This window comes from Corvus brachyrhynchos, unplaced genomic scaffold, assembly GCF_000691975.1.
Source record: "Corvus brachyrhynchos isolate BGI_N302 unplaced genomic scaffold, ASM69197v1 scaffold370, whole genome shotgun sequence".
NCBI lineage: Eukaryota > Metazoa > Chordata > Aves > Passeriformes > Corvidae > Corvus > Corvus brachyrhynchos.
The window spans coordinates 5198177-5224076 of NW_008235977.1; the positions used below are offsets into that span (position 1 = coordinate 5198177).

Sequence of the window (25900 nt, forward strand, 5' to 3'; positions counted from 1 at the left end):
ATTGTAGGACTGGATTTCTAGTTAGAATTATGATAAAAGATGTTACTTCTATTTCTTTGAAAAACACCTGAAAATGAGCAACTGTAGCTCTTGCTCATTTTCTCCATTTACAGAATGTTTCAGAACTTGTGTAGTGGTTTCTAATCCAAGAGAGGTTATTCCATCTCTGCTAGAAAACAATAATTTCTGAATTTGTTCACAGAATTAAAGAACAGCCTTTGAGGAAAGATTTTTAAAATTATGATTAAAAGCACAAAATAAGATCTGTATTATTTTGCAAAACATTTTGCTGAACCATATGTGGATAATGCCTTTTATTTTTTTTCCTGTAGAAGTTAACCTTAGTAATTGAGTTTAGAAGGAATCAAAGACATGCAATTTTTTTGCTTATTTTGGCAGGAAAGCATTATGATGTAGAAGTTACTGCTGTCATATTTTTTGGCTAAAATAGAAATTCCTTTAAGCACAAAATTATTGTTCCATTACAAAAAAAATAAAGAAGGAAGAAGTCTCAGTGGTTTTCACTACATTATGTATTGAAGCCTTCTAAAGGATATTGTCAACTTAAAAAATTACCCAAACAGTGCTGCCCATGATCTGATTTGTAATTTCACCAAGAGTTGTTTTTAAGAATGCATTTCTTATCTGTTATATGCTGCAAGCTGGGAAAACATTGAGTGCAAGAGGAAAAAATGGTAAGTTTTCTAGAGAGAAATGAGGATTGTGGCTCTGATTTGGTGTAGAGATGCTGTCTTCACAGGCATGCAAACAAAAACACTAAAGACCAAAGAGTTTCTGAAGGCTAGGAACTTCCTAGTCCTTAGATGTTTAGTTTTTATTTACTTAATATCAATTAACATAGCAAAAAAAATGTAGTATTGTACTTTTAAGAGGGTAGGGTAATAGGAATTATGAATAGGGAATTGGTATGTTGGTAACAAAGAAGATATTGAGCCTATTCTCTAATTAAAATCCAGATATCCTTAAGGAACTTTTAGTTAGTTGGAAAATATTTTTTTAAAAAGTTAAAGCAAAAGTATTCCAGAGTTAATTTCACGTGTGTGCATAACCTCATCTTTGGCAACCTGAACATGCCAGCTGCCATGGAATAAAAGTGTTTTCTTCTGTCAGTGATTGCACTGATTCAATGTGAAAAATAATAGCTCTGTACTTAAGTGAAGTCCTCAGTATAAAAGAGCTCTACAATATTCAAAATACCACTAAAAGCACTGAAGCCCATGTTGCAAAAAGTTCACTGATTCCTCTGAAATGCAACTTGCTCAAGAGTCTGGGAACTTGATAACTATACATTGGCTAAATATTTGTTAAAAATGTTGTGGCAATGAATCTAGGTTCTGCAGGCTGAGTAAAACTTGGAAGGATTTGACTTGGCAAGCAACAGTACATTGTGTAAATAATGGCAGGACATTAAAAGTACCAAGTGCTACGTTTCGTGTCATGATGAATTTCGGGAGGTGAGTTCGGCTGGGGCTTAGAATGAAAGAAATAGAAGTGCCTCTAACTTGTACTGGAGATGGGACAGGACACTTGCAATCTGCTGAGCACAACCCCAATCCTTGTCTTGTTTTTCATTGTGCTTACAATATGATTATACTAAAAGAGCTCACGTTATCTGCAAAGCTCCCAGTTCGTGTATCTGCCCACAGGGTTATGCACTACCCTGCTAATGTCTGTTGCAGAACGCTCAAGGAACTTAACGGAATCAGGTATTGTCCTTTTTATCTTATACAGGGAAGATGAAAGGAAGAAAGAAGGGGCATTCCTTACCTTCAACCTTTATCTTGCTGTTCTTCTCTATCGCTGGGCACACAACTGCTGAGCTGGATGGCAGCAAAGAGCATGTTGTGGGTAAGAGATACCAGAAAACACCTAAAACTCAACCAACAAAAAACAAACACTCGAACAACAAAGCCCACTATGTGAAAATGCACTGCAGATGTAATTCTGTACTTGAGAACTTTAGTGGGAAACTTTCAAAATTGGGACTTAGCTAAAAATGGTCTCTAACTAGGAGAGAGATGCTTAGAATTACCTATTAAGCTTTAGCAAAATTGCCTTCTACTGAGGCTTCTGTTTCCCAAGCTTTTTGGAACATCTAATCCTTATCAAACACTGGGTTAAATATCAAGATGATTCCCTTAAAGCTCTGCTTTAGGAGCGTGGAAAAGTTCAATGTTCAGGGAAAGGAAACATAGGGCTGGTTAACTCAGGCAGAGTTAACACAGAAAAAGCAGAAATATGAATAGCATTGTAGATTGATGTTGCTCTGTCCCATGCACAGATCTCTTGAGCCACAGTTAATTTGCAAAGTTTGATTTAAAGATGATACAATTACTGTCCTGGTTGTTTTCCTGGGCCTTGACGAAGGTCTTTGTATAGCCCCAAGTGATTTGATATCACTGGATAAATAAAGGAGTTGGACTCGATCCTTGTTAATCCCTTCTAACTCAGGGTATTCTATAATTCTATAACTGAAAACTCACCAGTTGAAAATTTTTGTTAGAAAAGCAGTGTGACTGTTAGAACTGGGGACACTCCTGGATTTTCACCACGGTAAGATCATTGTTTAATTCACCGAAATTTAGATGGATCAGAATTCTATACTGGATATCATTTTGAAGGTTATTTTAATTTCCTCCCAAAAAATTCTGAGAAAGATGAAGGAAAAATACACTGTTGGGGCCACACTAAAATATTCCTTTTTCCTTTGAGGAAATGACTTGAAACTGTGATCACTTCCCTAAGCTGCAGAGGACTATGAAGTGGATGCTTTTGTTTGACATGTCTGATTTTGAAGTGCAAATGAAAGTGCAGCTAAGAGGAACCTTTTTCTTATGTTTTGTCCAATTTCCATTCAGATTACTTCTCTCTATCAGACTTTTGCAGCAGTGTTCTTTGAGACAGAAATAGTAATTATGCACAGTCATGGCTATAGTAAGCTAGTGCTTAGGACCATGTCACAATCACTACAATTTAAGACATGCACTGTTTCAGGTTAAGCATGTGCTTAGCATGGCTCTGTAGTAAAGATTGGTTCATGCAGAATAAATTTGTTTCTTTTGAACTCTGAAGTACAAAAATGCCCTTTTTGTTTGAGGGCAAAGTCACATTTATCTTTGCCCCACAACTCTTAGTGCTGTATAAATTCTTAGCCAAGCTTGCAGGTCGTGACGGCTAAATCATCTTGCACACTTTGTGACCACAACAAGAAATCTGATGGCTTAATGTTTTTCCTCTATTTACTTTGTTTATAAAAGAAAATAAGTAAATAATCTTAAGGAAATTAAATTGTCATTTTACTGGGGATTATTTTTCACTTTTTATTCACTGGTTATTTTGCAACTAGTTACTTAGAATTATGTGACCACTAACTGATTTACTATGAGAATCAGTTCTAAACTTCTGGGCTTTAATTCTGAAGTAAAAACCAATCAAATGTGAGGCTTAGAAATTAAAGTAGGATCCTGTTTTTATGATGACTACTGAAGACTCGCAGTGTTTACAAAAAAAAATTACTTTTGCTGTACTCTGTTTTCACAAAATATTTAGATTGTTGCTAACTAAAATTATATTTGTGGTTTCTCAAGATTTAACTTCTGGACTCAGTGACTTTAAATGTAGAAATTTTGTGGGCAGCAATTTCATTGATAACATTTGTTTTTGAAGTTAGATGATTATAAAGCAATGACATATTTTACCCCAGCATTCCATAAATTTCAGGTATTAAAGGATAAAATTAGTTGTGTGCATCCATTATTTTTAATGTCATACTTTCAGATCTCATTGAGTACAAATGCTTTGTGAATTTAAGAGGTGGGATTTTGTCTATTTTAATTACAGTAATAATCAAGATTGCAGGTCAAGTCTAATGGAATAAAAAAGGATTTTTAATTTTTTCTTTTCCAGCAAAACCTGTTTTTCCATCAATAAGTAAGTGTAATAGCAAAAATGAAAGGTATAAAAGTAACCAGGGTTTGTATATTGTTCCTTAATCCCTTATGTGGTAAGCAGCACTTAAGTTGATGTTCCAAAGCCTGAAGAAAATGACTCAAAAATTGAATGTGCTTTTTACTCATACATGAAACTTTGCCAAGAATAAATGTGCCTGCCTAAAGAAAGTGTAGGAAACACATGAGTAGGAAGAGCACTGAACGGTGTGTGGGTGGGAAGCTGTCAAATTGACAAAGATGGAGAGAAAAGAAACAGCTATTCATTAGTGACAAGGTGCTTAGTATTGATAACCTCTTATCAATGGGCGGCATTACCAGGGAAGGCTGGAAAGATGACAGCATATCTTTATAATTAAGGATAACCACAGAAACTCATATGAAGTTGAGAACACATAACCTAAACAAACTAAAGCAAAGCATTTTTTACATAAAAATTCAGAAATATTCCTGATATTTATTCTCCCAATTTATATAGTTCTGTTCTGAAAAGCAACTCCTCCATAACACTTACCTTTCATACTTGTGCTGCAGGTGTAGTCTAGAAATCAGTTCATTTTATAATGAAAAGGAGGTCTTTTTATCGAGCAGCCCTGCAGATTATCCATGAGTCTGAAAGCCAAATTAGAGTCTTTTGTTATGTCTACATCCAGGAGAAAGGTATTGTTTTCACTTGTATTAATGTAAGAGGATTAGAGACACTATTCACCACTTCAGCTTTTGTAATATTACCCTGCTCTCTAGTGAAGTGGTAACAGTGCCTTGCCTGGATCACCTACAGCCCACGTGCTCGGGGCTGCAGCAGGGCTGACTGCAGGTTATTAGAGCTCTCACAGTGAAATGACTGCACTGAAATGCAGGGTGGTGTTCATGTGTGAAACAGTCATGTCTTGAGTTGCAAAAGTTGCCGTGTGAATGACAACAAACGTGAGAATGACTGTGCTGCATAGGAACAATCTTGGCCTGTATCTTGTTTGACAGTTGCAAAAAGTAGGAAGGCTGAAGGAATGGAGGAAGGAAGTAGTGACATAAAATATCTGCAATGAGCTCATGCTCTTTGTTAGCCATTTCATGGGCATTACTTTGTACTTACCACAGACCATGGAGTGCCATGACTTAGAGCAATCGGTGTTTAGTGCTTGAGTAGGTGATGTAAGGAAGTAATTTCATTAAAAAGCTGGGAAGGGGGAAGAAAAAGGGGAGAGAAGATTTTGCTGTGCTTTTTTTCAGTTTTAGTATGGGAAGTAATAACTTCTGTGTGACAGTAAACATCAGCTGTAATCATGATTTAATGTATTTATAACAAAATTTTCTTGGTCTAGGCTAGTACAGTCCTACAATTACACAAGATTTCTAAATGTATTTGGACCAGATGCCTAAAATGGATGAGTAATATATATCCAACAGAGCCAGATCCAAAGCGGAGGGTTAAACTAAATTTTTTTAGAATGATAAACGCAATGTGCTATACTGAAGAAGGAGAATTAATACAATCATAAATATAAGAAGGAAAATAAATGTTGAAGCACCTGTATAACAAGATTCTATTTGCTGGAAAGTAAATGGAAGTTACAGAGCATTGCAAAGGTAATTCAATGTTTTAAAAAAAAAAGCAAGTGATTTTGTGTTGGATTAAGAAAAAACCCCAAAGGATCATTATTCCACTCTATTTGCCACTAGTAATGCCTCTAGGTGGGGGATTATATTCAGCTCTGGGCAGCCCATTTTACCAGGAATCCAGACCAATAACAAAGATCCAAAGAATAGTTATGAGAGGATTAGAAAGCAAGGCAAATAAAAAGATGGGAAGAAAGGAGTTTATTTAGTGTGTGCATAATTAAGAGGAGACAAATCTTCCAAATGAAAGAAAGAGAGAAGTGGGCTACTGAAGTGGTGTGGTGAGAGCGAGGCAACTGCACCATGACAGCTTCAAGCAGCCAGGGATGGAGCTGAATTTGGAAAGCCCAAAATAAAGGTTGAGAGTGCAGGAGGCAACTTTCTCTCCTGCAGCAGCCTGGAATTGCAAGACATGAATGGTGCATTAGAAAATCAAAACTGATTTACTATGTGTGTATACATGGTTTTAAATTATTGTATCTATGCATGAAGGAAGTAAAAATTATTTAATATATAATAGAGAATGTTCAGGCAGTATATTACCAAAAAAAGGGTTGTCTTACAAGAAGAGTAGTGAAATTCTAGAACTGACTGCTTCAGATTGCTTGGAATTTTACTTCACTTGGATGAGAAACTCCGTTAACATTTCTTCAACTGTTATCTTCTTATGTTTCCGTTGAAGAATTTTCACTGACCTTCCTGTCAGACATCTTCCCTAAATGTCATATCCTGTGCTTTTCACACAGCATCTAAAATGTAGTAACAATTTGTCCCAGTGTTCAAGAGATGAGGCCTTACACTGAGAATTAGTTTTCTCAACGTATATTCCACAATTGAAATGAGTGCAGGCAGATGTGTCTGCAGTCTGTGCAGATCTACTGGGCAAACACTCCTGCTTGCCTTCTCATCTGTTGCTCCAGTCTGAGAAGGAAAGCTAATTTTATATCATCTGAGTTAAGTGTTCCCAGGTGTAAAATAATGGAGAAGAATTCTCTCACTGTTCCCAGACAGAAGAATGATTCATTTCCGATTAATCCCTTCGAGACCTCTTTCTTCAGTCACTTGGTTACTGTTTGGAGTTGGAGGGTTTTGCCCCTGGGGGTTTGACAGGGTACAGATTTTACTGAAGCTATGGCAACTTTCTAGTGTTCCTAGGAAACTGAGTGATTGCCAAGAAGCGTGACACAGTTTAGTCATTATGCTTGCAGCAGATGTCAGGACATCTGACAGTGGTTAACAGCATCCCTGTGACTGCAGGGGAAAGGCCTTAGGAGGTAACCAAAACAATGATTTAGTTCTGTGCGTCTAATGGGAAGTGGGCTAGGAGTGGAGACCAGAAAGTTCCCAGGATAAACTCCGCTGAGCCATTTGTTCATCCTCTTTGTGTAGTTTTGCAACTATGCTTTCATACTATTTCTGTTTGGATAGCCCACAACACTGGGGTGGTGCAATGCAGCAAAAAAATGAGCTGACATAGCTCTGTGTCTGACATTTCAGTAGTTAAGAAACCTGGTAAGTTTTCACAACCTCTTGTAGACTGAACTGGGTCACTGACAAAGGTCACAGAGGGGATCTAATTTCTTGTGTGCCAAGAAAATGACGTGTTTATAAACCAGCTGCCAGCTCTCACCCCAACCACATTTGAGTTGGATCAGTTTCTATGGAGCTCTGAGTGTTTGATTTTAGCATTTCAGGAGTGAGTTCATAACTTACTGAAAACTTTGATGTTTGAAGGCATTTTTTCCCTGGTATTGAGCAGGGGAAATCCAAAGTTTCATTTTGCAGTGCAGTATCCTCTCAATTTTTTAAGTTTGCATATATGTTCTGAGATATCAGTGTTCTAATTAGCTGTAAGAGAATGAATTAAAACCTTTAGATCTGTTCTTCCGGTTCCTAAGGCAAGCACACAAGCTCTGTAGAGCTTTCAAAATCCTCTAGGTAAAAATACTTCCTTGGAAAAGCAAAACAGCAAAATACAGTAAACCATATATTTATAAGGGAACAGGACCAGGAACTGGATTGCTAGTCAGAATTTCCTTATAGACATTGACAGGGTGAAAAACTTTGCTAGTGGTCTTCACAATGTGTATGACAATTTATACAAAACATTCCCTGACTTAATATATACTGAAAGGCAGAAATAACACATTTTGAAAACATACAGCTTTGTTTTGCCTTGACTTTCTAGTTGCATACACCTGAAAGCTGTAATGCAAGAACAGTGAGATCAAAGGAAAAAAGAGCCTGGTGCCTCTCAGTGGTCCTGGAGGGGTTTGTGTCCCAATCTGACAGGAGAGTGATGCCCTCTGCAGGGCTCTGTCCATCCCACGCTGTTCCCCGGCAAATTCTTTATGAGCCAAGTTCACTGGGAGAAGCGCATGGAAGAGAGCCCAAGGAAACTTTTCTGCCTTGGTGGTCATTGTGTCTTTTGGAGCTACCAAGACTTTGTCAGTGTTTTTGTTATTCAGAATTGCACCCCAGCTCATGTGACTCAGCCACTCTCTGTAACTGTTTAGAGGTTTGTGATGAGGAGTTAAGTTTATATTATGAGATGTTTTGGTGGAAAATTGAAACCACACATTTGATTTGATCGAATGGAATTTGTGTTCCAATGCAGATAACGGTTTTCTTTTTACATCTGTTTAGTGTGTTCAGAGCTTTGCAGACAGATGTTGTGAGGTGCCTCTAGCAGAACACACAAGCAATCTCATTCTGGAGTTACACTGTGTAGTACACAGCAATCTAACCTAGTTGTTCTACTTCTGCTCTGTATTACAGGTGCTGCTTTGCCACCGCTGAAGCTTGGGCACTCATTCTGTGCCATGAAAGCAGATGATGGTCCGTGCAAAGCCATCCACATCCGCTATTTCTTCAATATTAAAAGCCGCAAGTGTGAAGTGTTTGAGTATGGTGGATGCCATGGCAATGAGAACAACTTCCTAACTCTGGAAGAATGCCAGAAGAAGTGTGTGGTAACAGGCCAGTACCCATTCTCTTACCCTCCTACCAATTCTTCATTTGCATCCATTACTTCTCATTCACAAACCACTTGAATTTGGGAAGTAGAAGCCCTCTTCTGTTCCTATTAATACAGAAATATGATTTCTCTAACTATGTTCCCAAGTAGGTTGTAGTCATCTGAATTATTTTATATGGTTCAAGCAAATAGTCAGGATTTGGAAAGATAGGTGGATTTTTTAGTGTATCTGTGGAATAGAGGCACCAATGCAAGAAAGCTTATTTTCTAGCTAGAGCCCTATTTTTGACAAGTTCTTAAGTGAAATTACTTTGAGGCTTGACTAAGCTGGTGGGTAGCACAGATGTTCTTTATTGCTTTCAGAGTGTCTAACCCAATTTTTATCCCAGATTTGTCCTTCACTTGAGAAGCTGATAGAAGTTGTCCAAAATTTTGGCCATCTTCTATGTTTCAGCATAATTAGTATTACAGCAGTAGATACGATGATAAATGAGATCTAACACATGATACACAGCACAATGTGCACCAAGGGCCTTGTGAATGCTGATTCTGCTATTAAAATTCATCCTCATAATTAATTAAGGTTTTCAGCATTGTACAAATTCCTCACATGACTGGATGAAAATTAGAAGGTTCTTAAATTTGCAAATGAAGCTAGAAATTCTATAAGTTTGTATTTTTAGAGACTGGAGGAATTCAAGTCTTATTGAGGGTTTCTTCTGAATACCTGCTATGGATCCTGCCTTCATGGGAATTTGATGGAATGTGTCTGGCTGTGTAAACAGGAAGAGATAGGGATATCTTGAAGGGGAAGAAGGCAATGAAAATGGCAAGAAAATTTCAGAACCAGTGGGTCCTCAAAGTTGTGTAATAACCCTCAGGTATTATATCAACTATGTGAATTTTTTTCCCAAGTCTCTTTCATACATTGGATGTTAATTTCTTAGACTTCGAGGTAAGATAGAAGGATTCATTCCCAACAGAAGGTACTGTTCAGTCACATGTGCCTTGCCCAGCAGCAGAATTTGCCATGGTTACTGAGCTCAAGACAATGATGCTGGGCAATTCTGCAGCAGAGAACAGTTAATAGGTTATTCTGGGGATGGGCAACACAAGTAGCTGAAAATTGTCACTCTCTGCTGTCTATTAGTGATGTGCCCTGGTAGCACCTATTGCTAAGCAGACCTTGGCAGGTGTCATTTTGTTTGCCTTTTTTTCATAATTTACTGTGGACCTGGGCCTTTTCTTGAAACTGGAAATCTGCTGAAGGTGCTATAGGCACAGAGTTGTTTTGCAGGATACAAACTTGGATCTTCTAGGATCAGCATAGGCCACTTGCAAGCACAGTTAGTTCTTATAGGTTGCAAAAAAAATACTTGCAAGAAATTTCAGTTTAGAAAATTGCTTTCAGAAGCTCCTATTTGGGTTTTCTGGCCAAAGCAGACTGCATATATGACAAGGTAATTTATAGCATCAGGCTTTGTCTGGCAACAAATGTAAATGTCTTTTACCCATTTTCCGTCCCTTCCAGGATTCATATCTACACAGTATTTAGACCAGGCCTTAAATCTGTTACATTGTCTGTTTCATAACATATCTGTATTTCCCGATAAAAATTACTCTGGATCGTGTTGCTAAATTTATTTAGAAATCAAAGTAAGTATCTGTCTCCCACCCCAGTGTCAGAATAATGGCTGGAGCTGGTTACACATTACCATAAGTAGTATTTCAAGAGTGTTTGTTAGTTTTAACACATCTAATCTTTCACAATCTGCAAATGTTAATAAGCCAGGCATTGAAAATAAGCCATTTTTTATCTTCCCTTTAACTGTCAAAAAAAGAAAGGTGGTAAGGCAAGAGAAAAAGAGATCAATAGACTGCCTCACAATTGGAGCAGGGAGTACAGCTCAGGGTGTCTGACTTATATTCACTAGTGGTATAAGCTCTTCTGCCAGCATTAACTCTATAGCCTTGATACTCTGTTATACTAGCTGATGGTTCCTCCATATGTTTATGGAATAGGACACTGTGTTTGAATACAAATGCAACAGCTGCACCTCATTGTCCAGCTTAGGCTTTCAGAATTTCTCAAGTCTGTAATTCAGTTGACTCAGACCTTTCTCCCTCTCTATCCAGTCCAGCCACAGCAAAGGAAAGAACAGATGTGTGTGCTTATTATACATTTCTGGTATGCTGATTTCCAGTGGTGGTTGCAATTTATAGAGTAAAGCAGAGGTTCTTTCTTACCTACACAACTGGAGCCAGAAGAGTGTGTCTGTGTTGGAACCAGGATGCAGTGGGACTGTATTTATTAAGAATAGCAAAATTTAATCTGAAGAGTTGTACGTGAGCACAAAGTTTCACTGATTAGAAGATACTGAAAGAGCAGCTAACAGGAAAACCCATCCTTCCTTGAAAGCATCCCTGGTCTTGATGCCTGTGGTCTTTCCAAAGAGGAGACTGCACGCATTTTATTTACTCAGCAAATACTAACGCAAGATACTATTTACCATTCAGATCCATTTTTTCTGATCTGCTGGTGCCACCATAATTTCTGTTCAATTAGGTTTTGCTTTTAAACAATTGCATGCTTCTAAAGCTATCTCTATCAGGTTGAAAAAAAATCCACTACAAAATTTCACTAAAAACATGTCAAAGCCAAAAAGATTACTCCATTTTTTAAGTGAATGGCAGTTTTCCAGCCCATTTTACTCTAAGGATTAATTTGAAACTTACCTTTTGATGGTTTCTGGAAAAATGTACTAATAAGCCTCAGAGACCAGTGGTGCTCCAGGAAGAAGTGGCAAGAATCAGTTACAGCCTCACTCTGTTTTCAGATGCAATACATGGGTAAACACAGTGGCAATGATATTAAAATAATCTTAATTATTAAAATGGCATCCCATCAAGAAAGAGGTATATGGAAATCACAATTCCTTAGTTATTAAATAACATAGCCTAGCATTTCAAGTTAAGAAGAAAAACATCTTGCCCCAAATGCAAGAACGCACAAAGTTCAGGAACCCCTCTTCTACTTGGATCTGAAACAGATCTTAAGCAAACTCTTCCTGAACTGGCTGAAAAGGGAAAGAACCTTTACATCAAAGAATTTCTTTTTGTGTTGAAGTCTCAGATACTTCCAGAAGTGCAGATTATTATTTTGGTGCTCATTTACCTGTATTTGGTATTTTAGCAATTGGTAAGAATAAAAGCTGTTTACAACACTGTTCCTTCTCCAGACTGTACTATTTGTGTCTTTGATTTCTCATACCAGAGTTTAAAAAAAAAATACCAATGTAAGATAGAATTCAAGTAATAGGTTTTAAAATCTTCCTGAAAGACTACTGTATGGGAACAGATTTCATTTCTGGGCAGAAAATCAAACAAAGAAGGAATTCACTACAGATGATTAATCTGTTTCTAGTTATGACTCCACCAAGTTTAAAGAGTACAGTCTTTCAAGATAAAAAATTGAAAGTTATTGTTTCCTTGAATAGCATTCAGTTTCAGAAAGACCTGGAGTCTAGGATGTGAATTAGCTCTTCTTTTTCTGACCAGGCTGGCTTTCAGTAGTTTCCATGTAGTGCTTGGTTCAGGGTTTCAGCAGGACCCATAGCATCTTTACCATCCTTGGAGTGAGGTTATTTGCAGGACTGCATCTGCCAGTATCTCATCCAAAATTTGACACTTCCTGTCACAGGAAACTTGGAGTGTTTGTACTCAATTTCAATTTAAAGGCTAAGACAGAGCAACAAAAGGGGAAAGGCAGGGTCAATAGATGCTGAATTTGGAATGAAGTGCCCAAAAGTCATAATCAGGTGTCATGAGCAAAGATTTATCACATTATTTTTTCAGTCTAATGCTCCTGTTTTCACAGAATCACAGAATAAGCTGAGTTGGAAGGCACCCAGTGTTACTTTGATTCTGACACAAATGTTGGATCTGGAACAGACCTTCTAGACCAAATCCTGTACTGGCATGTATCTGGCATAACTCTATAGTATAAAACTGAAAGTTATTTAAAATGAGAACTGGCTTAGTGTGCCCACATGTTGGTACTCAGCCCAAGAACAGTTTTCTGTGTATGAATAACAGTGACCCATTACTCTCCAAGAGCTGGATCTGCTTGGAGGAAGAGAAGCAAAAAAGGGCCATTATCTCTGTATTCTCTGAATGGATGACAGCAGATAAAAGGGTTTGGTCTCACATACAGTGTGCTGCAGACCATCAGGCATAAAGCAAAGTAAATTACTAAGTTAATCCCTTTTGCTAACATAATTCAGCAAAACCCCATATAATTCTGTGAATTCTTTTTGTTAAATCTAGATCTCTGTGCAGTCTTGTAGTTTGTAGTTGTATTCATCTTACTTACATTTCCAGTATTTGTTGCTGTTGGAAGATCACTATTTAGTGACTGTAGAGATCAGTCTGAAGAGAGAATATGAGTGAGAAAAAAGTGCTTCAAAACAAAGAAGAATCTGAAATACAAAATTATTACTGTGAAGAATGCAAAGACCAATATTGATAAAAATAAGCTCAAGGGAAGCTATCTAATACAACATTCAGAAGAAATAATGTGAATAGTCAAAGTTTTTTATTTTCAATATTCAGCACAAATACAAGAATAAATGAGCCAACATGAGTGAATTACCAGATTGGGATAACTTTTTAACATTTTGGAATCAATAAGGCAGCTGACAGAATAGATTGAAGTCAGTACAACAGAGTTCAGAGAGCCCAGCTGCAGGTTGGCCACTCTAAGGCTCTCCAAGACAAGGTTCAGATTCAAGATGCCTACTTGTGACTCAAGTTTCCTGGAAATCAGCTGCATTTTTTGTTTCTTGTGCCCAATTCTCACAGCTTCAGGGAATGAAAAAGTACTTTCTGAGAGGAATTTGCTCATATCCTCCATTGTTTACTGGATGGGAGCATAATCACAAATGTCGTCACTAGCACAAAGATCTTAATTTTCAAGGCAGTGAATATAAATTTTAGGCTACTTAAACTTGCTACTGTGGGAAAATACCTACTGATAAATGGTTCTGGTCACAATGGCAATTCGAATGTCTATTATTTAGAGTGGATCTACTCACAAATACACTTTTTTTACAAAGAAGAAATCAACTCATATGTGGATTTGGCTTTTTGACTGAAACCAGAAGCAAAAGACACTGTTGAGATGGTAGTGAGATTAAAAGATTCTAGGTCTGTATAAACTCACAATAAAATTTTCCTTTTCTCTGCCAGAAGAGTAGAGATCACATGGCAAAATATGATTGCTGATTTTGCCCTGAAGGGGACAGCTGAGTGAGATTAGTAAAATGGCCTGACATGCGTGTCCAAAGTTTAGGTCATGGGTTTAAATGCTGAGAGCCAAGCCTCCCACTAATATGAAAAACTGGAAATCTGTTCAAAGAAATGCTATGTCACTCTGAAGTGCACGCCATGTCTTTAATATTTTTTAAAGGGTAACAGCTGCATTGTCCCAGAGGTGGAAGGAGAAATGTGTCATGACAGAATTTCTACCCAATAGATTTGCTTTGAAAATATAACATTGGCAGGTTTCCAGAGAAAACCAGAGTAGAATTATGATACAAAAGGGCAATAGAGTACAAAACAAGAATTATGAAACAATGTAAATAAGGTGACTAAGGCAGAGTCCAGAAGCTGCTGGCCACCTTTCTCTCAGCTGTCGAAATATTGTCAGCCTTTCTCAGACATTCCATGATCTGCTCTGCCTTTGGACTCCTTTGCAGTTTTATGATTAGACAGTCTCCTACAAGGAGAAGGTTTGTTTTCAATCTCTAAAAAGGAATTTGGGGTTGAATTAAGATATCCAGTTTCTTGAGCTGATACAATAAAACCCAGGCTCCTGCATTAAGAATGATAATAATTTCACTGCAGATTGTGCACGTAGAGAACCATGCAGACAAGGTTGTCATCATACCCCCCTAAGGATACTTGGCCAAAGGGGCCTTAATATCATCAACTGCATAAGGAAAGCTTCACTCAGGCCCTACATGGCAGAGCAAATGGAATTGGATAGGATGAGAGAAGTCTTACTGCCTCCCTCAGTCAGCTCCAAAGCTATGAGCAATATCGGTAGCTACAGCAGTGAGGTTGTTAGTCTGCTCTTTACTCCTCTTTTGAGGAGTAAGATTGTATGATACAGGGTTCTGGATCCAGTAACAAGAAGAGTAATTTCCCTGTTCAGTTCAGTATCAGCATAATTTGATTTCGGTACTTTCTATATCCTCAAGTTTCCATTATAGCAGGTCTTCTTATACAAAGGAAATGATACTTCAGTTCTCCAGAACAAATTTTTGTGCTGCATCCCAAATAAAGAGAAAAAGAAAGAGGAAGAAATGCTGTGTTCTTGCCTCTCAGTTCTCACTGTCACTGCTAAGCACACTGGTATCTCAGGTGAGACTTAACATGTCTGCTTTTGCTAAATACTTTCATTTTTATTTATCTTGCAGAATTGCCTCAGAAGATGATGTTAGCAAAAATTAAGAAAGGTAATTATATTTACATGGTAATTTAAGATTCTTCTACCGCAATAAGGGATTTATTATGTTCTTTGTTAGCTTGGAACAATACATAAATAATTTATCTTCTAACAAAAACAGCAATGTCAGATTTAAGTGAATTCTTAGTCTGAATCTTCTTCTGTCTTCATCAAAGAATTTGAGGAGAGTTGTGGTCACTGAAGATGGCAATCACCTCTCCACAAAAAAAATACATCATGATTCTTTTCTCTTTCTTCAGTAAAAAGGGGGACTTGGCAGAGATTCAAGTATTGTATAATCAGCCATGATGGGGAACTCTTATTGTGTATTTTGAGAACAAGCTAAATGCTTGCTCTACTTTTAGAAAAATAGGAAAAAATTGCTCTGAAACAGAACTTTTTAAGCATTGGCTGTGGAGGAGCTACCACAGGTTAGGGCAGATCCCCTAATTGCACATCAAACAAGGGAGCAAGTTTCCCATTCCTGAAGGGACAGACTTTTAACAGAACTTTAAATTCCTGATACCTCAGACGTCCAAAATAGCCAGTGCTAAAGTATTGAGAGTCCCTTACTGAAACACTGTTGGTCTGTTGAGGAAACTGATGTTCCTAATGAGGATATTTCAGTTTGACACTCAGAGTAGAGCTTGTGAAGATTTACTCTACCTTTTCTCCTTGCACATTGGAGACTCACCTGGATGGGGCTCACTGTGGGCAGCCAGAGCTCCCCAAACACAGACTTGAATACATTTTTTTACAAGTCAGCTCCTCTTTTCCTGCTTACTCTCCTTCATCTCTCCTTCCACTCATGACTTCCTGAATTGTTGTGCATTTAGCAGCTTGCAGAAATGTGAGTATTTGCACATACAGTTTGAAATAGATGTTTGTAATCAAATCATCTATCTTTGCAGAATGGTATTTGGAATACTTTCATAGGAGATTATGGTTTTCTTTTCCTGTTTTCTACTGTCTTTTCAATTCTTAATGTGTTTTTTAAAAAATCGTGACTATACTGTGGAAGTTACTAAAGTTGATTTTCCACAGATGCTGCAGCCTTTGGCACTACTTCCTTTAAGGGCTGACCCTAGCTCCCTGCTTTTAACGACAAACTGGAACACATCCTGTAAGATTCAGCTCGTGGCTATCATTAGCGTTATTGCACTTGTACTATTGTTTCCACTAACGTAGTCTTGAATATCAAGTCCCTGGAGAAAGATGTGGCATTTAGAAGTATAATACTGCTTTGTATGATTAGGATTATATTGCTTTCATGAACTCTCTCTTCAAAAGTGGCTATAAAAGTTAGCTGTGAGCTCAACTAATTTGGACTTAATTTCATTTGCAAGAACCTGCAAGAAACATTTTAATATAAGAATATTCTAAATGAAGGATATCTGTTTTTAAGAGTCAGTCATAATCTTGTATTCTACTTTGCATACCCTTATTTTTATCTGCCTTCCCTTTTCAGTTAATAGCTGTCTAATAATCTCTTTCTTTTATTTCACAGTACTGTGCAATGTTTGATGAGAGAATTTTTTCTTTAGCTCCTGTTGTCTGTGAGCTCCTAGCAGAAGGTGTATGGAACAGATACTCCTCTGGTGGAGTCTTGCTGCTCTGTGTCTACATACCTGTCTCACCTTTGTTCCCTGTGTTGAAAGCACATCATGTCATATTTCTCATATTTATTGCTCTATGTGAGCTTACTTTTCTAAGTCTGTGTACATCAATGCATTTGCGTAGTAAGAAAGGTACAACATCTGAACTGTGGATTGCACTTACTGGCAGAGAATGAAATTTGTAATGAAGAATCAAGATTAAGCTATTCAGGAATGCTTAAAACAGTTGATTTGGTTGCTTTATGCAAGAATATTTTAGTGATTTAATTTTGCATGTGATCTCTGAAAATCATTTTTCACTGTTCACGAAGTATTATAAAAATTGAAATTCAATATATTGCCAATTAATTCTTAGAAAAACACTAGTTATGAGCTATTATAATATTTTATATAAAATCAAGATGTGCATCAATTTCCTTTAATAATAATCTTGTTCTAGCAATGGATTTTAATATATACCTAGCTAAAATAGGTGTAATAGGATTAACTTCTTTGCAACTTTATAATCTACTTCTAAAATGTTAGGAACTTCAAAGTAATTGTTCTATACCAATTTTTATAAAATGGCAGCCCACTGCACACTGTTTTAGTATCAATATTTTGTGAATTTTCACAGCTAAGCAAGGCCTTTATATGTCATATCTGATACGATTTTCTTATGTGGGGGTTAAATAGACTTTCTTCTGCAAGTCAGCTCAGACAAGAATCATATTTCAAAATATCTATTAGCAAGAATCAGAGAATTCCTCCACATATATTTCATTATTGTTACCATGATTTTAAGTACACAATTTTAAGAAAAAACTGAATACGGTGAGAGGTTGACTTTTGGGGATTATCATATGGCTATGTGCTTTTCTTCCCTGCCAGAGGATGTGATATCACACTGTGATATTCAGTCAAATTATGCAATATTCATTTGTTAACTTTTTCTTGGTTGATATTGTAGTTACAGATTGCAAACTCAGAACTGGGACTGAAAATTCGTAGAACAGCTGCTTTGTCTCCCTGTTTCCAGTATCCTTTTATAAGGATAAACTGCCCTAGACAAAATGCACTGCTAGATTTTTACCTGTTCTGTTTTAAAACTCGTTCCTTTTTTCTTTTGTTTGACTATTGCTTTGTGTATAATTCACATTAACATTGACTGAAACATAAATAACAAGGATGTGTATAGGTGCGCATGATCCAGCTGAGATTCAGATCTTCTTTTAAATCGGAGTAAAAGCTAATTTTCAACTTAGAGGTTAAATGTTTTGGAACTTTAAAGGAATCATTAGTTGTCATTTTTCAAGATGTAATTTACTGGCTACTTGAACAGAGCAAGACAATCCCTATAATGCTCCAGTGTAATATTGCAGTGTTACATATAGAACAAAAGCAGCACAATAAAGCAGCAGTTATTTTATAGATGGCCTTTAGCCCAAAGTCGCAGGTTTATTTTGTAAACTCCCTCCAGTTCTGTTGTTGTCTTGGGATGCGTTTTGGTTTTTTTCTTCACCCACCCTGCTCATCATTTAGCATTGTTTCTAGGAAAGCCTGACTTCTGCTTCCACGACCAAGACCCTGGAATCTGCCGAGGCTATTTTACCAGGTACTTCTACAACAAAGAGACAAAATTGTGTGAAGCATTCAAGTATGGTGGGTGCCTAGGAAACCAGAACAACTTCAGGAGTTTGGAGGAGTGCCAGAGTACCTGCCAAGAAAACTGTAAGTTGCTGGTTTTATCACTCTTAGTTTTACTCTTGAATAAAAAATGGTGTGTTTTGAAGGTATTTTGCACATAAAAAAGGCAATTTAGGGTGCCCTGAGGTGGCAGTACTTTATATATGAAATTTGCAATAACTATACATATTTTTAAATATAAATACCAAAATGTAAATTATGAAGTAAAAAATGGTAGGTACTATTTAGGGAATATTACTATATAATTATATAAAATTAGGACTCCTACTTTTTTACTTTTCTCATGACAGTTGACCTAAAATCTGCCATCTGTTTGGCTTTATAATACCATAAAACACTAATAGATGCTTTTAACCCATAGGTCTGCACATACTCTTTTCAAACCAAGTCTTGAAATGACAAGAGGTGCCCATATAGGAATATTTAACTTACTGTGTATTGCTAGCTCCCCACCAAAGATTCATGGGACACCTGTGTGTCCCCTCAGAATGATTTGGCTGTGCAGCTTAGGCTACAAAAGCCATTTAGACTGACCACAGAGCAGCCATTTGCTTCCTTGTCCTACTCGTTCCAATGAATTGTTCTACATCAGGGTACAGTAACCTTCGGAACTCCTCTCCCCTCACAACATGCATCATTTTATTCATAAGGCAAACACATCTTCCCATCAAGAGCCTCCAGACCTTTTTATCTTGCTTGTCTCTAGTGGGCCTTTTTCCAGCACTGTTTCATAAGCTGTCATTTTGGCAAAGGGAACTCAAGCTTATTCACACTTAAAGTAGAAAGGACCCACTATGCTTCTTTTTAAAGATTTTTTTTTTTTAACTGTAAATATAGAGCATTTTCCCAACTTTTGCTGAAGCATTTCTTCCTGGGCCATGATACCACTTTAACCTTCTGGACTAAAAGCTGCAGAATATTCTTTTTCATGACTTTAGTCTAAAATAACACCATGTAAATTTGCATTAACACCCAAGAAGAGAGTGTTAGGGGCTGTTGCCATGGTCTAAATAGATCAAAGTTTTTATTTTTGAGGTATTGAATCATTGATACTAATTTTTGGGGTTTTTTTTTTCCTGAATAGTTTTCATTTCCTTTTTTGTTTTTTAATTTAGCAAATTTATTGCCAACTGTTGCAGCAGAAGAGCATCCCAACACTGTGAACAGTAGTTCCCCAGCAGAAGAACCCAGCCAGTCTCCTGGGATTTTTAGTAAGAATTTTCTGTTGTTGTTTATAGTTAACCCTTAAATGCTCCTTGATTTTCCCATTTATTTGAAGACATGTATGTCAGTTGAAATACCTGAGCACAGGGAAGTCATTAACATTAAAAGTAGCTTCAGACCTGCTTTCTTGCCAGCAATACATATTTTGAAAAAGGCTTACAATTACAAAGGTTAGAATGTCTGCTGGTAATATAAAAATAGCCTTACCAAGCTGTGTATGATCTAAATCTTACATCAGTAAAATTAAGGAAGAAAAAGGAACCCACTGCAAAATTGTTTCAGCAACTTCATTTTCCTATGCTTTTGGGACTTAGAGATGTTGCCTGGCAACTGACATCAGTAGTGGCATTGAGCAGGGCCAACAGGTACCAATCACAGCTGATTTTCAGAGCTTGGATGTGTCTACATATCCCATCATTGACTGTTTCACACCAACTCCCTCTTTTTTTTTCTTTTAGTTAATTTGTTGCCAACTGCTCCAGATGAGAAGTCCAATGCCCTGAACAGTAGTTCCCCAAAGGAGGAGCGCAACCAGTTCCCCATTTTTTTTGGTAAGAATTATTTTTTGCAGTTTTTATCTCTCAGTCTTTTATATGGATTGCTTTTCCATTTCAACAAGTTTTCTGACATATCTGAGACTAAAGAATGGGCTTTCATCTTTGCCAAAGGATTTGATTAGCAGGGAAAGTCACAGCAAAGGAATATATTGCCACTTACAGATCTTTCATAAATATCAGGAAGTGGAAGACTGACCACATCTTGTTCTCTTTGAAAAGTGTGCACTTCCTAAAGGTCTGATTAACACAAAGAGCAAAAGCAGTGATGCAGAATTCTTTCAATCAAAATGAATACTTTTTGTGAGGAACTAATAGGCAAGTGGTTTAAATTCCTTTTACCCCTTAAAAAAGAATGATATTTGGATTTTAGATTATGGCATAGTATAATATATTTAATACCATAATGTTTTAATTTTCACTGTGATCATATTAAACTCAGTTTCTGGTTGAGTATAATCACAGTGAGTATGAATTAATTGAAAATGTGGCTCCAAGGTATTTTTGCACTATGTATTATAATGCAAATGAGACTCTGGACCTTTACTGAGGAGGGATAGGTTTTAACAGTATCAGCAGCTGGACACTGTCCACTGTAGATGGCTGGTGCTTGCTCACACTGTACAGGGTGATTGAATTTGAGGCCTGTCATTTTTATGATCCACAGTTGTGCAAGAGGAAACAACAAACAGTTGGAAAGAGCCTGAGCATTCTCACCAAGTATTTATGTTGGTTTTTTGCATTTGCACTTACTTGTACTTTTGAGGACTGAGTGATGACGTAGACACTCGCTAAGGTTTTTGCATTTTATATGATCTGTACTGTGTTGTACTCTATTTTTTGCCTGCACTATAATCCACATGCACTGCTGGTTTGACGTAGGTTTTTGTACAGTTGTATTGTTTGTTTACCACATACAAAGCATCAATGCACTCTGTTATTTAAATGAATGAATATAAAACAGTAAAAGTTTTGCCAACCTATTTTCCTGAAAACTATTTGAATTACATCATGTCTGGTAATAAGTCTAGGGGCAGGAGGTACATGAACATTCCCTGAAAGTTTTTAGTCATAATATGAATGCCTGACTCCTCAAAACAGCTAACCTATACCAGGAAAGGAGCATGATTCACTATGTTTTCTCAGAGGAAATGGAAGGGGGATTGATTGTGTCAGCAATAGGGAATTTTCCTGCTCAGCAGCATTTGAGAGTGAGAGGTGAGGGTAAGAGAGAATTGAAGATTGGATGGAACAAAGAGTCAGTGTAGCAGAATGGGTCGGGTGGGGAGCACAGCCTTAGAAGGACTAGTGAATTTCAGTGGAAAGTCTGAAGACCCAACACGTTCTTCCCTACTGTATAACCTTTGTCTTGCACTTGTCTGCCTCATCCAGCCTCCTGCTCCTATTTTGTTTATTAGCTTGCACCCTTCAGGCTGCTGGAATGGGCTAAAATCATGTGCTTTTGTGCAATCCCACTAGAGAGGAAGGCAAGGGTGTGGCCAAAGCCAATGGCTGATTTCTCCACAGAGACATGGAGAACATTGTCTCCACTGCTGCTGTTTCTAGAGGCACAGCTATAAAGTGCAGTTCCAAGGCAGAGACATGTCACACAAATGTGCAGTGTAACTCTCTGTAACCTTTTGGGAGGGACAAGAATTTGACGTTACATATGAGGTGAGGATCAAGGTGAGCTGTTTGGGATGAAGTGGCTAATGACCATCTCCTCAAGCACAGGCAAAGTGGCTGATCTGCCATTGTGATACCTATTTTGTATGTATATCGGCCTGGCTACATATCTTTTTCAATGACTATTTAAAAAATTAAATATAATTTAGTTAATTTACATTAAAACATGAAAAAAAAATTACAAGGAGTTGCCTCTTATAGAATACCTCACCTCACAACTGACATTGTATTTCATCTTGATTTCAAGGAAAAAAAGTGTTGTTGGTATGTGTAACTTGGTAACAATATCAGATTATTAGATTTAGAACATAGTTCTTGATCTTCAGAAAATTAAACTGTTCTATGGCCAAATAAAGCAAACCATGGATACAGACATGAAGCTTCTAGCATGCTCAGCGATGAAGTTTCTGCAGGAATTGAAGATTGTTCTGGTCTTACTCTGGTAAAAAAAAAAAAAAACTATAATAACTTTTATTCTGTGAAAACTAAGAAAAAGTGAGGCTAAGAATCAAAGCTTTCATTTTATGTGATCCATGGTAGAAAATTGCAAGTGCTATACCTACATTTGATTTATGAGATTTAAGTGGGAGACAGGATCAAAAGTCAATTTTCAGCTCAGCGAATTTGGAATAGCACACAGATGCAGGTCCTGTCAGCGCTCTCAGTACAGAGTCAGGGTCATCTTTTGCTGATATAAATTGGCACAGTTCTTTTTACTTTAATGGATCTGCACCAATTTATACCTATGGAGTATTTTCAAGTGCAGATGAGTCGTTATTTTTGTAATAGCCTGTCCACTTGAAGATTCTTTTATTTTCGCTTTGCTGCAATCAGAAATGAGGAGCTGAAGTCTGCACATACCAAAAATCTGGTAATAAATCTGAAGCTTCATGAACATCACACACTCGTGTCTAGAGAGTAATAGTGCTCACTGCATTCCCTTTCCTCCCAAGATAATTTCAAACTTGTTTTGTACTGTGATTAATTAGCGGTCCATTGTCACACAAGCCCTGCAAAGCCTGAGGAATAAGGATTATTGTTGCAATGCAGAGTTGGGGTTATTTCTGATAAATGTGAGTCTGTGTGCCTTTTTCAGAGATTCTGAAGTTATGATTATGCTATCTGTTTATACCTCAGGGGGATGGGATTCAAGAAAGGGCTGTATTATAAGAATTGAATCTTAAACCATACAATGTGTATCTCTTCTTTTTTATGTAGTTTTGCTGTTTGTGGGATTTTCACTTCTTTCATTATCTTTTTTTCTTCATAGAAAAAACAGGAGAGAAAACCTTTCAACAACTCTCAGAAAAATGAGGTTGTAAAATGGAAACATTTGGGAGAGAAACTCAATAGGCATAATAGCTCAGCTTACTGTTCCATCACATCCACAAATACAGCATTAGGAGCTGGAGCTGAACAGGGACAACTCACCTGCTTTCATGTTCCAGTGACATTGTTTACACACTGCCTCACAGGCTTTCAGATTGTCCTGCCAATAGATATGCTGGGTATGACACAGGGAATGTTTTATGCTTACCTGAAGTCAAGTCTTTTGGTGATCTGTATATTCAAATCAATTCGTAATTTTTATGGTCTTCAGCAGAGAGGAAATTATGATAAGTTATTTAGGTTTTATTTTAAAATACTGGTTTGTTGTAAAAAAATGGCTCTAAATGGCAAAATTAGGAGGTTTTCTTCATGGGGTGATTGCTTCTGTGAGAGTGAAGAACATGCAGATATTTTGAAGATAAGCAAGAACAGTGTTTGATTTTTGCGGCATTTATCTCACAACGATATAGGCAAGGAATAACATAATTTTTGGGAAGAGTACAAGAGGGATTCTGAATAGCACTTGGCTGCCTCTCTGTGCACTGTACATACACAGGCAGTCCTTGTTTACCTCATCACTGGCTCCATGGTTCCCCAAATCTTGCAGTCATTGTGAGAACTCCTTCATGAGGGGACTGTGGACTCACTAGAGAATCCTACATGACAGATAAGTAATTTACATTACAAATTTAATTACATATTTAAACTCACTGATATAATTAACAAACCTGTGCTGTTTGGCCCTTTCCTCACTGGCAAACCTTTCTGCTCTGTTCTTTGTAGGTTCAGAAATTAGCAGGTTAAAATATGTAAACTATGCTGGACATACGCTTTGAAAACTAACATCCTCTCCAGCTAGAGAGAGATGAAATTAGTTCCAGGCTCGAGTTCTCAGAGCAGTACCAAAAGCATTGCCTTAGTTAATTTAATTACCAACTTCATTTAAAAACCCCAGTAGGTTTAATATAGATTTTATCACATTCTGGACTTCAACTCTGGACCCAGAGTGAAACTTAGACTTCTAATAATGTCACAGTTATAAAAAGAAATCAAGGGGTTCTCATTTTATAACTTGAAACTAACTTAGTCTATCTCAAAAAAGCAACTCATTACTCGGTTTTTGAATTTCAGGATTTTTTTTAATCATATGATGTTGCTAACACACCATTCTATTCCTTTCCCAGCAGTTTTCCATACTTTTTCACCACACCAGTTCAGCTGTTATACACGTCAGATGAACCTTTCTTTTAGCAGGTGTGCTATGTCTAAGACACCTAAGAGGTAGCATGTGCTTTTTGGAGATTTTGTCAGCCTCCCGAATTGCCCAGGTTAATACATAACTTCTTGCTTTCAGCGACTGATCTGCTTCCCACTTTTGTGACCACAGGATATCTTCAGCTTTGCTGTAACCCAAATGATTTCTCAAATTTTTACTTTGCTTTTCCACTGAACCACTTCTCTGTGGCTATGTATCTTCAAGACTTCCATCTGACTGGCTTCATATTTGCATTTATGCATTCAGATCCCAGCTACCTCAATTCTGCTGCATCCTGAAGGAAAATGGTGCTCTTTTGGGTCCCAAATAACTGATGATATAATGGCTCCCATTCAGCTTCTTGCAGCCTGTGCAGCAATTTTATCAGTTCCAATTTTGTGTATTAGTCACTCTGGGGTGATAGATGATATAGTTCTTCCAGGTTTGGGAATTCTAGCATGGATTTGCTTCTTGAACGTGTTCCAGTGCCCAGGTCCTTTGGCTACCTCAGGCTCATCTCCAGTGTTTCAGTTCTCAAACTCTCACTTGCAATGACCCTGAAGGAACAAACCACCAGCATCTCCTCGGAATGGTAAAATGCTGACAGCAGCACTAACACACCAGCATCTCCATTAATTTGCACACTTATTCTTCACATTCAGTACTCTTTTATTCTGCAAGTTACAAGCTGTGTTTTTATAACTGCTCAATGGTTCCTGATAGACCCTGTTACTTAGGTCTAGTTTTCTGTAGTCATTCAAAAAACCCAACACTGAGGTATTGAATCTTACATTGGAAATGCTGGGTACTTTTACCTTCTACTTGATTTCAGAATGTGTAGCAGGGATTTGCTCCATTAATTATTAGAAATATTCACCATATTTTTAAAGCTGTCCACATTTAATTTATCTCACTTCCCTTTCTACAAAATGCTTCACTTGAAACTCCTCAACGTGAAGTTGTGTGCTCTCTCCTACAGCAGAAACAGCAATTTTACCACTAAGCATACAGGTAAAGGTATAGCTTTCAGGTAAGCTTTTGCTGGCAATTCAAAGACAGAATGACATTTTACTATGGTATTTTTTGTAATCATAAAAAGATGCTTATGTCAAGTATCTTGGATTTTCAGGAGGTCAGAATTAAATTGGCCAGCAAATTTCACATAAATTCCAAATAATATTGACATAAAACTGAAACCCTGCAGTGCTGTGTGTCACCTTGTTTTTCTTGGTACTTCCAGAACCGCCTCCTATCCCTTCTTTGTGCATGACCCCTATGGACAGAGGACTTTGCAGAGCCAAAGAGTTGAGATTTTTCTACAACTACTCGACTGGAAGGTGTCGTCCATTTAGCTACAGTGGTTGTGGTGGGAATGAGAATAATTTCGTCTCCAGAAAGTCATGTTTGAGGATCTGCAAGAAAGGTATGGGAAGTGATACTGCCCCCCGCTATCGTTAAAAGGTAAATATCATGCGGGTCA

At 37.4% G+C, this 25900-nt stretch overlaps 1 protein-coding gene across 8 annotated transcripts in view; it reads left to right on the forward strand.

The window, feature by feature from the left end:
* The window catches only part of TFPI (tissue factor pathway inhibitor), a 176158-nt gene that overhangs the window by 149681 nt on the left and 577 nt on the right, over window positions 1-25900 (forward strand). For 5 of the 8 annotated variants that reach the window (XM_017729081.1, XM_017729072.1, XM_017729057.1 and 2 more), the window contains 7 exons: window positions 1753-1869; window positions 8364-8564; window positions 15042-15080; window positions 18208-18396; window positions 19488-19583; window positions 20055-20147; window positions 25661-25843. In XM_017729081.1, coding sequence (XP_017584570.1) covers window positions 1758-1869; window positions 8364-8564; window positions 15042-15080; window positions 18208-18396; window positions 19488-19583; window positions 20055-20147; window positions 25661-25843 — 913 coding nt within the window. In that variant the 5' untranslated portion in view covers window positions 1753-1757. Of the gene's footprint in view, window positions 1-1752; window positions 1870-8363; window positions 8565-15041; window positions 15081-18207; window positions 18397-19487; window positions 19584-20054; window positions 20148-20817; window positions 20970-25660; window positions 25882-25900 lie in introns of those variants that run through there. The other 3 variants (XM_017729098.1, XM_017729091.1, XM_008630264.2) reach the window with 3 other exon arrangements.